Raw genomic sequence first — 13,079 nt, 5'->3', positions numbered from 1 at the left:
GAAAATCTCAAGAAGCAAAATGTGATTTTAATTGACGAATTATGTTCTTTAATGTAAATCACATCTTTAATGTAATGTAAATGTGGACGTGAGTAATTACCTTTTTCTCTTCGCAGAGATGCAACTTGACTTGCCGAATATTTTTAGCGTTTTTGACAATCACAATCTGTTTGTAAAACAATTAAACCAACACAAAAACTGCAGACAAAAAAATGGCGTTGGTTCTGTTCATTTTGATCTCGTTCAATTTTTGGTAATTTGCAGTCAGATTTGTGTTCTTTAGAAAGCACCTCCAGTGATATAGTGATGATATCTATTAATACTAGGATCAGAATTTCTACATTTAATGCATAACAAGAAAGCCAAAGTCCTCTGTGAGGCAACCTACATATTAGTCCAAGGCTCTTCATAATTTTTCACATTGTTTCAGTTACATCACCTGAACTTAAAACGTGTAAATTAAATTGTGAACCTTTCATTGGGATGAAAATGAGATACATTTGGATTTCATACAAATACAGTCCAACTAATTTTTTACTTTGTAATTTTATTCTTGTGTAGTGGCCTGGACGTGGTCATAAAAAGATTAGACGCCAGGCAGGTTCAAAGGTTCTTTAATGATGGTTGGGAGCATCCACTCACGAGTTCCACCGAAGGGAAAAAACAAACTCCCAGAAAACCCCCTGAGCAGAAACCGGAAGCCTGTGGGCAGTCCCTCGTCCCTGTCCCTCAAGTGCCGAGGGGGATGCCCCAAGGAGTGGCCTAATATCCACACTTGCATGTATTATAGAAATCTGATTGTTACTTTCTCAGCATCCTGCTAACAATTTCTGTTGTTCTTTTATAGAATGCCTGAAAGGAACGGTTGGAGCTATTTTGCTGGAGAACCCAGCAGGTGATACTGGGCTGACATACCCTGGACTTCTTCACGAGACGGCCAAAGTATTTGGCCTTCGAAGCAAAAAACTAAGATTGTGCCTTGATGATGCCAAAGCAGAAGGTATGTACAACTGATGGTTTAGACAGTGCCGGGGAGAGCTGGGGGATAACAAATCTTGTTTGCGGTTCATTGGACATAGAATGTAGCAAAGTACAGCACGGGAACAGGCCCTTCAGCCCACAATGTCTCTGCTGAACATGATGCCAAGGTAAACTAATCTCATCTACCTGCCATGATCCATATCTCTCCATTTCCTCATACCCATCTGCCTATCTAAAAGCCTCTTAAATGACACTATCTGTTTCCACCACTGCCCCTGGCAGCGTATTTCAGTCACCTATGACCTTCTGTATAAAACATAAACTTGCCCTGTGCATTTCTTTTACACTTTGCCCCTTTCCCCTTAAAGCTATGCCCTCTACTCACTGATATTTCCACCATGTCCACCCATGCTCCCCTATCTATGCCTCTCATAGTTTTATATACTTTCAGATCTCCCATAACATCCGACATTCCAGAGAACACAAACCAAGTTTATCCATCCTCTACTTATAGCTAATACCCTCTATTTCAGGCAGCATTCTTGTAAACTGTGGAACCTCTGCAAAACCTCCACATCATTACTGCACACAATATACCAAGTCCGGCCAAACTGTAGTCCTATAAAGCTGCATCAAGTCTTCCTGAATTTATATTCAATGCCCCTACCAATGAAGACAAGCATAATCAGTATATCTATTTGTGTTGCCATTTTCAGGGAGCTAGGGACTTGGACCCCAAGATCATTTTTGTACATAATGCTGTTAAGTGTCTTGACATTAACCGTGTACTTACTTTAAGTGCAATACCTCACACTTGCTTGGATTAAACTTTATCTGTCATTTATCTGCCCATTTCTGTAGCTGATCTGTATCCTGCAGTCTACTTTGACATTCTTCTTCACAGTCTACAACTCGAGCAATCTTGGTGTCAGCTGCAAACTTACTCACCAACCCATCTATATTTTTGTCCATATCAATTATATAACAAACAGCAGATATCCTGCCACAGTTCCCTGCGGAACTCCACTGGTCACAGACATCCAACCTAAAGTACACCCTTCCACCGCAATTCTTCCTCTTCACTTAGTAAGTCAGTTCTGCATCCATACAACCGAGGCACTGAATCTGGAGCATCTTGATCTGGATCAACCTGCAATGGGGGACTTTATCCATACTAAAATACTAAAAGGCCTTACTAAAATCCATGTAGCCATTCAATATCCATCATCCTACTCTCCTTGATCACCTTTGTCACCTCCTCAAAAATCTTGATCAAGTTAGTAGGACCAGACACGTACAGATCCATGCTGATTATGGATCCACGCAAATTGTAGAAGTGGCGGAGCTGCCTTGCAGCTGCGGCTCGCCTGCAGTCCGTTTGTCTTTTCTGTCTTTTGTTTTCTCTTGTCCCGTTTTTACAGTTTATTTCAGTTTATTTAGTTGTGTATGTGTGGGGGGGGGTGGGTGTAACAGGATTTTTGACTCTTCTTCGGGGGGGGATGCGACCTTTCCTGCCGTATCCCCCGTCTCCGTGTCCGTCTGCGCTGAGGCCTATCGCGGAGCTGGCGGCCTCCAACTGCGACCGACCTCGAGGCTGCGGAGGCAGAGCCAGGACTTACCAACGCGAGGCTGGCCGCCTTCGGGGCTGTGGTTGCGGGGCGACCCAACTTCCGACCCGACTTTGGAGGCTCGGCCGCGGGCCAGTGGACGACATCATCGGGAGCTTGAGTTCTGTTTTCCGGAGCTCCCGCAACTACAGCTGCGTCCGCTGGACTGGAGGACGGCAGCTTTGACCGCCCCGGGCCGCGGAGTTTGAACCTGCCCGTTTGCGGAGCACGGATTCAGCCACGGGACTTACCTACGATCACCCAGCGGGGCCACAACATCGAGGCTTGGATTGCCTCAGCGCAGAGGGAGAGCAAGGAGGGAAGAGATAATGACTTTGGGACTTTAAACTGTGTTGAGTGTTTGTTATTTATTCTATGTTATGACTGCAGGCTAAACCATTTTGTTGCACTGAAAAGTGCAATGACAATAAATTGAATCAAATCAAATCAAATTATTCCTAATTAGCACATTTGCTTCCAAATGGGAATGAATCCTATCGTGACCTACCTTCTCCAATAGCTTCTTCACCACTGACAAGAGGCTCACTGGCCTAAGATTCCTGGATTCTCTCTACTTCCTTTCTTAAACAAAGGAACAACATTGGCTACTCTCCATCCTCTAGGTCCTCACCTGTGGCCATAGAAGATGGAAAGATCGTCACCAAGGGTCTGCAATGTCCTCTCTTGCCTCTCTTAATTACCTGATCTCACTGTCTCACATTGCTATTGAGGGAGTGCAGCGTAGGTTTACAAGGTTAATTCCCGGGATGGCGGGCATGTCATATGCTGAGAGAATGGAGCAGCTGGGCTTGTACACTCTGGAATTTAGAAGGATGAGAGGGATATCTCATTGAAACATATAAGATTGTTACGGGTTTGGACATGCTAGAGGCAGGAAACATGTTCCCGATGTTGGGGGAATCCAGAACCAGGGGCCACAGTTTAAGAATAAGGAGTAAGTCATTTAAAACGAAGATGAGGAAACACTTTTTCTCACAGAGAGTGGTGAGTCTGTGGAATTCTCTGTCTCAGAGGGCGGTGGAGGCAGGTTCTTTGGATGCTTTCAAGAGAGAGTTAGATAGGGCTCTTAAAAATAGCGGAGTCAGGGGATATGGGGAGCAGGCAGGATGGGGTACTGATTGTGGATGATCTGCCATGATCACATTGAATGGCGGTGCTGGCTCGAAGGACCGAATGGCCTACTCCTGCACCTATTGTCTATTGTCCTCCGTCTATTGTCCTCCATGTTCTTGGTGAATACAGATGCAAAGTACTCGTATAGTATTTCGCCTGCATCCTCTGCCTCCAAGCACAAATTCCCTCCTTTATCCTTGAGCCTTCCCATCTTCTCCCTGGTTACCCTCTTGTCTTTCATTATAGCCAGAATAAAGTGAGCAATGGGCCTGGATAATCAGTGAAGGAACAAGCTGGTCGAGTTTAATTTGAGCAAGTGTGAGGTCGAATGTAAGGGGAAAGCATACTGTTAAAGGCAAGATTCTTAACAGCATTAATGAATAGAGGGATCTTGGGATCCAAGACCATAGCTCCCTGAAAGTGGCAACGTAAGTATAGAGTCATATCATAGAGTGATACAGTGTGGAAATAGGCCCTTCGGCCCAATTTGCCCACCCACACCAGTCAACAATGTCCCAGCTACACTAGTCCCATATGCCTGCACTTGGTTGTGGATGGAAGGGCGTGTGGGCGGGGGGGTTGTGGATGGAGAGGTGTGTGTGGGCGGGAGGATGGGAGGGGGAAGAGAGCTGGGAGAATAAACTGGGGAAGAGCCATGGGGAGAGGGGGGTATCACAGGAGAGGGTGGCGGCAGCCAGAGATGGGGATCAGAGGAAAAGGGGCTAGAGCTGGCATTGTGATGGGGACTCACTGCGGGCACTGGTCACTAGTCGTTCTCCCCTGCTGGGATCAGAGTCTCTGCTTTCCGTTTGGCGACATCTCCTGGGCTGGGCTGAGCCGCTACCGATCCCTCCGAAAATTGTGTCCGAGTGGAGACCTCTGCCGGCCACCCTCAACTCCAGTAAATACGCGATGGCGCAGGGAGTGGCGGTCCGTCCTGGGGAGTGACAGGAGAAGGGACCAATCCCCGCGGCACTGACTGGCAGGAGAGGTGATCGACCTGCGCAAGCGCGGTTTTTAAGATTTTTATATCTTGCTAACTTTTACAATAAGCTACCGATCATAACGAAAGTGGATGTTTTCAAGAGAGCTAGATAGGGCTCTTGAAGATAGCGGAGTCGGGATATGGGGAGAAGGCAGGAATGGGGTACTGATTGTGGATGATCGGTCATGATCACATTGAATGGCGGTGTGGCTCGAAGGGCCGAATGGCCTACTCCTGCACCTATTGTCTATTGTCTATTGAAACCTGATGCACTTGCAGCACGGGAGAACGGCGAGTGAGCTGGCGAAAAATCGTAGCGCTATCGCGTACCGTTTTTGTGCAAGTAGAAAAACCACACAAACCGGAAGATAACGAGAGTTTTAGTTATGTATAGATAGATAGAAGATAGATATTTAAACTGGCTGCCTTATTCTGCTTGAAGCTTTATGTCAGTGGATAAACATTCATGCACAGATAAGTTTATTATTGCCATGTATACTGAGGTGTACTTTGTACTGAGGTACAGTGAAACGTTTCATTTCACATGCAATCCATACAGATTAGACATACCATACATAAATACAGCCTGGTCAAACGCAAATACAATGGATAAACCAAAGACGAAGATACAGGGAGCCAAATATATTTCTATGCATACAGGTAGAAGAATAGAACAATTGTATAGGATGGCAGTAGATCCTTATCTAGGAAGAGCACACAAAAAGTCACCATGCACCAGCGCCATCTGCACTTAATAGTGTAGTGATATTGAACATAAAGTGCCATCTGTGGGGAGAGAAATAATAGCATTGACATTTCTGGTGGATTGTTTTTTATTAGAAGAGAAAAACTTAAATCAAACATGTTTTAAGTTTCAAAAAGGGAAAAGGAACATCTGGAGACCAAAGGAGAATAAATGATGCAAGTGATGGTGACAGAATGGTGAAGGCTTGGAGAGTGGGTAAATGTTTTAGTGTACAAGCTACAGCTAATGGGCTGCATTCGGTTCCAACAAAGTGGTGGCTGCTGCATTGGGGAAAACAAATGAAGATCGGTTAATCATTTTGACAGAATTGTCTCCTTTTAGTTTACATGGATAACCTTGAACTTCCAGTTGCTTGTTCCTTTAACCATCCATCCTACTCTGCCCCCCCCCCCCCCCCCCTGCCATTGGACTCCTAGTGTTGTATTGAAGTCCAGTTTAAGCTTCAGGAATATCTTCATTGCAGCTGAGATTATGCATCAATGAATTGCCAGAATAGGCTGTTTCTGTTGCAAGGTCACATATCTATAAGGTCAACTCATTTTTTCTCTCCACAGACAATGCCTTGCCTTCCATGTATTTCCAGAATTGCCTATTATATCCAGTTTCTAGCAACTGCTGTGTTTTATATCTGACCCTGTTCATGAGTTTGTTCCCACGTTTCTCATTTGTCATTGGTCTTGTCTGCATGAATCTCCCACATACAGATCAGCTGTAATCAACAAATCATCTGCATTCTCTCTCTGACGGTCTTTCCATCATTTGTGTTAGACTATTTCGATCTCCAGCCTATCATAGACTTCCCCTTGTTCTCTTCACCCATCCCCTTCCCTGCAATTTAAATCATATTTTGATTTCAAACTTTTTGGAATTCTGATGGTCATGGGCCAGAAATGTTACCTTGTTCTGCTTTCCATAAATGCTGCCTGAATTGTTAAGCAATGGCAGCATTTTTATTGAGGAAAAGCTGCAATTAAACAGGATCAAACCTAAGCAGGGAATTGGGAGGGCCAAAAGAAACTGAAATATCATAAGTAAGTCGGGTTAAAGAAAACCCCCAAAATGTTTATAGATATATTATAGATACATTATAACCAAGAGGGTAATTAGTGAGATGGTGGGACCACTGAAGGATAAAGGAAGGAATTTATATTTGGAGTCAGAATGTAGGAAAACTACTAAATTAGTACTGGAATTGATATAATCAAGGAGAGGACATGGAGGATAATAGGGTACATTAATATGCTAGGGCATTTTGAGATTAAGAAAGAGGTGTAGTTGTGTCCCTTGATGTGGATAGGTCATCAGGGCATGATGGGACCCATCCCAGGCTATTAAGAGAGGCAAGAGAAGAGATTTCTGGGGCTTTGGTATCTTCACTAGACACTGGAAAGTAGCCAATGTTGTTCCTTTGTTTCAGAATGAAAATAAAGGTAATCCACGAAATTATACGCTGCACGCTGATAAGCGTCACATCAGTGTTAGTGAAGCTAATCGGGAGGATATAGTGAGAATGGGCTATGTCCAATCAGCATGGTTTTGTGTGGGACAGATCATGTCTTGCAAACTAAACTAAGATATTTGAGGAAGCAACAAAGATGATTGATGTCTACATGGACTTCAGTAAGACACTTGACCCCAATGCATGGGATCCATGCTGATCTGATAGTTTGGATTTAAAAATTGTCTTACATTTGACCTACCAACAGTCTTGGGAGGTCAAATGTAAGGGTCAAGTATAAAGTTAATGGCAGGATCTTCAACTGCATTAATTTACAGAGGGGTGGTGGTGAAAGCAGATATGATAAAAAAAAAGTAAGGGGGGGGGGGGAAGGTGAGTGGAATATGGATCATTTGCAAGTAGAAGGGGTTAGTTTAGTTTGACATCATGTTCAGCACAAACATTGTGGGCCAAAAAGCCCATTATTTTGCTGCATTATTCTATGTCCCAGGTTCTTGAATGCAAATTTAATTGTGTGGATAACTGACCACGTTATGATGATTGAAATCATAGCTACTTTTGTCAATAATGAAAAAGGCACAAAATATTTTCCAAAGCATCAGTTAGGAAACTTTAAAAGAGAAACGCTTCACTACTTTCAATTACCTTTAATACTTACCAAATAACAAATACCTATTATAGAGCGTCATGCTGAACGTGAGAGCATACTGTAAATTGTAATTATTTTTTTAAATTGTCATGATCTAAGAGTATAATTTAAACAAAATATCATATGCATTGGAATGTTTACTAATTCAGATCTATTAAGATAATTACAAGTATCTCAACGAACCCATGCTGTTAAGGTTCAGTGATTTGTTAGTCACTCTACTGGCCGTGTTCATTTACATTAAAGCAGTGAGTTTCCATCAGCTTAGATTTCTTAAAATATTTGAAGATCTGCACAGTTTTCAGTGCTGATGTGACTCTACTGCAGACATTAAATCTTTTTACCTCTGTATTTGCAAGTTACATTCATTGTTTGTTGCTTGTAACTGCCCTGAATAAAACTTCCTTCGATTTAAAATGAACATTTTACAATCTGAGTCCAGCCACTAAACTGGATTTGTGGGTGAAATAGATGTGTTAATGATCTAGCATTTGGTATTTGGGGCGGCATAGTGGCGCAGTGGTAGAACTGCTGCCTTACAACGCCAGAGACCCGGGGTTGATGCTGACTACGGGTGCTGTCTGTAAGGAGTTTGTACGTTCTTCCCATGATTGCATGGGTTTTCTCCGGGTGCTCCGGTTTCCTCCCAAACTCCAAAGATGCATTTTTATAGGTTAATTGGCTTTGGTAAAATTGTAATTGTCTCTTGTGTGGGTGTAGGATAGTGTTAGTGTGCGGGGATCGCTGGTGGGCGTGGACTCGGTGGGTCGAAGGGCCTGTTTCTCTAAATTAAACTGAACTAAAATTTGCAGCATCTCAACCTGTGTCATCAATTAAAGATGAAAATGTTAAGTCCATTCATGTTTGACTCATCAACAAAATGCACCAAAAAATCTCTGTAATGGTATTTCTTTAAGCTTTCCTATGACTATTGTGTTACTTATGCTAATCATTGCAGTTTTAAAGTAAGTAAAGGTGATGTTTTTTTTATTTCTGGTACAACTCTATTTGGGCACCATGTTCTCAATTTGAAATAATCCTTGACCTGTAATGTGCAGATGAAATGTCAGTGCCTTGCAGATAGGCCAATGAAATGGGCTACCTACATTTGTGGAGGCTTTTTTAAACTTTAAAATGGGTCAAAGTCTATTGCAGGATCCTCATGAGGGAAGGCACAATTTCAAAAAGAATAGCAATCACATCAAAAGAACATTATTCATTGTACTCACTTTGTTCACTTGGCTTCTCCACCGTTTTTAATGCAGTATGAGTGTCAAGACAGGGTAGAGTGCAGAATTAGCAGTGACAACTTGCGACAAGATAACAGTGATCTACGGTAGAGTCATTTCAGTGAAGCTGAATATGAAAGTCAAAATACAAATTGAATCAGAATTACATTAAGTATGCTTCAATTTGGAAAATGTCTAAAATTTTGATCAGTGAAATTTTGGATGCAATTTGAATGGCTCAAAAAAATTTGCAGACGATCCAATGATGTATATAGAACAGCATTAGTTTCAAAGAAGTAACCTAAATTGTCTATTAAGGTTGAAGTTAACGCAGAGTTATAAATAAACCAACAAAAGACATTTCTACAACGTTCTACATACATTTCTACAAATAGATTTTATAATTTCTTCAGAGGAGTTCCCTTTTGCAAGTTTATGGTTGATTAACTGACGAATACCTGTTTTTAAAATGGTGGTTGTTATTGAATATTTATAATCATGCAAGGTTTAAATTACAGCAGGAAATGGTCAGCAGGTTAGGCAGCATTAACAGAAACATTTAAGTTCAAAGACTTTTTCATCGAATATTTTTGTGCTGCTTACAGGATGTGACTGTACGGTATCAAATTTTTTGAAACATTGCTTCTACAGTTGAACATTTATAGGGAAGTTATTAATGTGTGTTATTATGTAAATCAAAGAGGTATTCCAGAACATTTCACTAGATGGAGACACAAAAGACTGCAGAAGCTGGAAATTAGATCAACAATCTGCTGGAGGAACTCAACAGATCAAGTAGTGGGGAAAGGTATTGTCAACATTTTGTGTCGTGACCTTGCAACAGGAGGATGTTTCATCGTCTCCTCATGCAGGTTCTCGACCTGAAATGTCAAAAGTTCCTCCCCCCACTCCTCAGGGATGGTGCTTGACCCACTGTGTTCCTCCAACAGATTGTTTGTCATTTCACTGGATGGTATTAGTTTGCGAAACATTGAATAATACTATGAAATGAGGGTAGTTTGAATTGGAGATGATGGAGTTTCTGGGAAATTAGAATTGGATTGCATTTTATTTAGTTCATCAGTAGTATTTGAGAAGGTTATTTAGAATTTAATCTTTATTCACATTCCATTCAATTTTAACTCGCATGATTCATTGTTTTGGTATAAATTGTATGTCATTCTGGTAGATTATTTTAAAAATTAACCTCAGGTTGGATGTGTAACTGTTTTTATGAGAAAATTACTCATAACCTTTGTCTTTCTTCAGGAATTACAAATGACTCTTCTTTGAAGTTGTTGAACACAAAGACCATTTACATTCATGTTTTACCAAGAACAGCTGAATCCTAAGATCTGAACAGATATGTTAGCTTTCATCACTGCATTGCAGCCACCTTCTGGGGTTAATGGAATATTTATATCTGGATTTTTTTTTTTTAATTGTTTACAGTATTGCTTCACAGAACATCATTGCACTTAACATAACTGTTTCATAAACTTATTGAACACATATTTCATTAGTTTTGGTTGGCTTAATTTAGGGCTGATTTTCATTTTGATCCCAGTTCATACAAATCTGTGGTCAGGCACAATACTTTGGGAGAAGTGCGAATAGGGAATATATAATAAAATGGAACTGCAGATGCTGGTTTCTACCAAAAATAAACACAAAATGCTGGAGTAACTCAGTGGATCAGGCAGCAGATCTGGAGAAAATGGAAAGGTGATTTCTGCTTGGGACCCTTGCACCTAAGGTTGAACCCGGTCAGCAACTCCAGCATTTTTTGTCTGTCTTTTCCGAATAAGAAATGTCTCAATCATTCTTCAGAGTTTCTAATTTCCACAATACTTTGTATTTAAGGTGTTGGGTAATAACCAGTCACATTTCCAGAGAGAGGAAAAGAAGGGAGTTATTTCTGGGCTATTGTTGCATCCAATTTCTGATTTTACTAGCACTCTTGATGGTTTATGAAGGACAAAATAGAGAGACTGAATTCTCATCAATGCGAATATCCAATATATGAGATAAACTATTACAAGAATGTTATAACTCTGAAGTAAGTGCTTGACAATCTTTCTCACTGTTGCTGTTATCCCTGATGTGTTGCAATCTATTGCAATTAAGGAAAAGCACAATTTTTCCAAGATTTCCTAAACACATATTTATATTGTGTGGAAACATAACTACAGATGCATGGTTAACACAAAAGTGCAGGAGTATCGCAGCAGGTCAGGCAGCATCTCTGGAGACATGGATAGGTGACGTTATAGATTATACCCTTAAGCAATTCTGATTTATTAATTCATTAGTTTGTTTGTTATTCCATTCATAACACAATCTGCTTAACAGTACTGTCTTCATCCCTGTTTTCATTAGTTCAATCGAAAATCTTTTACCAATGATAGCATCAGTTTATTTGTGACACTGTAAAAGTAAAAGGTCATTGAATTTTCTCAATTTCAGTGGCACAAGAAGTATTGTGGTTTAGATTCTTTGACTAGTTACTAGTTTTGCAGGAAAAACACTGGGTAACTGTGCGAACAGTCTTCTGTCCTCTACTGTATGTAGTTTGTAAAACACACTGCCAGAATGAAAATATAATTAACTTTAGGCTTTAACATTGGGATGAAAAGCTAATAACCAACAGTGTCATTCAATAAGCAATTATCATCTCACAATTCACATGCTGGATTTCTTTGTTTATTCAGTCCCAATTTAGATTCATATTGTATTAACCCCAGCATGCTTTGACTTACGAATTTTAATATAACACCTCTAGAAACAACTTTACACCCTTGTACTTCCAAAAGGCTTTGGCGAGATGAAAATGGTGCATGCTGGTGTATTTCAATAGTTTCCAAAGAGCCATTGCAACAAAAAATGTCTGACTATATTCCACCATGAAACTACGCAATGCAATTTCTCACAAATGACCAAGAAAAGTATTGGGTACTAAAAATATGCAGCTGACACATTACATTTTGGAAATTCTTTTTTGTTTTTTTATGCGGTTCCACATGTGCCTAGGAATGTTACTTAAAGGTTTGTAAAAATCTCATGGGTCTGTAATAAATATGTTATTGCTAATAGCACAATATGAATGCAATTGATTGTGAGCTCTCAATTTACTCTGAAAAATCAAGCTGAAATTGTTTGTTTCTTGATACATGGTGTTAATTTTAAATAAAGATTATTATGTTGCAATGTAATGACAGCTTTAATGACTTTGTATGATGCCAGTTTGTTATTATGTAATCGAAAAAAATTGCAACTACCCCAAAATAACCTGACAACGTTAAAAATGTATATTATGAACGAGGTTTTTGCCAAAGCTGTTGTCATTAGATTTCCATGTCCTAAATGTGTAACAATAAATCAAAGGAATGTAATAGGAAAGTTAGCAACATCTCTAATCCAGATAGGTCCTCCAATTCAAATGGGTTGCTTATGTAAGAGATATAAGACAAATTACTCAATTATGGTTCAGAATCTTCCAAACCTCCCAATTTTGTTTTTAAAGTAAGAGGCAAACATATTTTATTTATTTGGAACGGCCACATGGATAGACTAACAAATGAAAGTCGGCATTGATTTCTTTTAAAAAAAAGTATATGTGACCAACTTGAGAGTTTTCCGAAGTTAACATATGTTATTTGTTAAATGTACAGAGAAAAAAGATTGCGTATGTGTACGTGAGCGAGCAAAGGTTTGAGTAAGCATTAAATAAAGGCACTGGATTTGGGTATTTAATATAATTAAAGCCAATGGGATACAATGATAATTGCAGAAGGAAAATGTAGTTTCTGGCTGTTATTTTGTGGCTGATGGGTGGTACATAACTGAGTTCCTCAGGGTTTGGTATGTTCTTTTGATATATATAAATGACTGTATTTGAGATGCAAGGCATAATTTTGAAGTTAAAAGATTATAGAAGCAATAAGGACATAACAAGACAAAATAGAAGCCCACAAGCTTGCCACGCCATTCACCGTCATCATGGCTGATCTTTCCCAATCTCATCTCTTCTGTGCCAATTCCTCAAACCACTTAATTAGCCTGATCTTTAAAAATTGTATCCACTTTCCCTATAATGAAATACACCTCAGATGTAAATGACTTGCCCAATCTTGCCGAAATCTTCCCTCATTTCATAGGTGGAAATAGCTCAACATCTACCCAATTATGCCCCCTTAGGATCGTGCAAGTTTCTCAAAGATCATCCCTCATTTTTCTAAACTCCAAAGAATATAGATCAATTTTCTTTGC

At 40.2% G+C, this 13,079-nt stretch overlaps 1 protein-coding gene across 2 annotated transcripts in view; it reads left to right on the top strand.

Moving 5' to 3' along the window:
- Positions 1-12,022, top strand: part of iars1 (isoleucyl-tRNA synthetase 1) — a 174,257-nt gene extending 162,235 nt beyond the window's left edge. For both annotated transcript variants that reach the window (XM_055648264.1, XM_055648265.1), the window contains 2 exons: positions 848-1,000; positions 10,080-12,022. In XM_055648264.1, the coding sequence (XP_055504239.1) occupies positions 848-1,000; positions 10,080-10,162 (236 nt within the window). In that variant the 3' untranslated portion in view covers positions 10,163-12,022. The remainder of the gene's footprint in view (positions 1-847; positions 1,001-10,079) is intronic.
- Positions 12,023-13,079: the final 1,057 nt, after the last annotated feature.

The sequence above is a fragment of the Leucoraja erinacea genome, chromosome 16 (genome assembly GCF_028641065.1).
Source record: "Leucoraja erinacea ecotype New England chromosome 16, Leri_hhj_1, whole genome shotgun sequence".
Lineage (NCBI taxonomy): Eukaryota > Metazoa > Chordata > Chondrichthyes > Rajiformes > Rajidae > Leucoraja > Leucoraja erinaceus.
The sequence above is the reverse complement of the archived record's forward strand: the minus strand, read 5'-3'. Positions and strand labels throughout refer to the sequence as shown.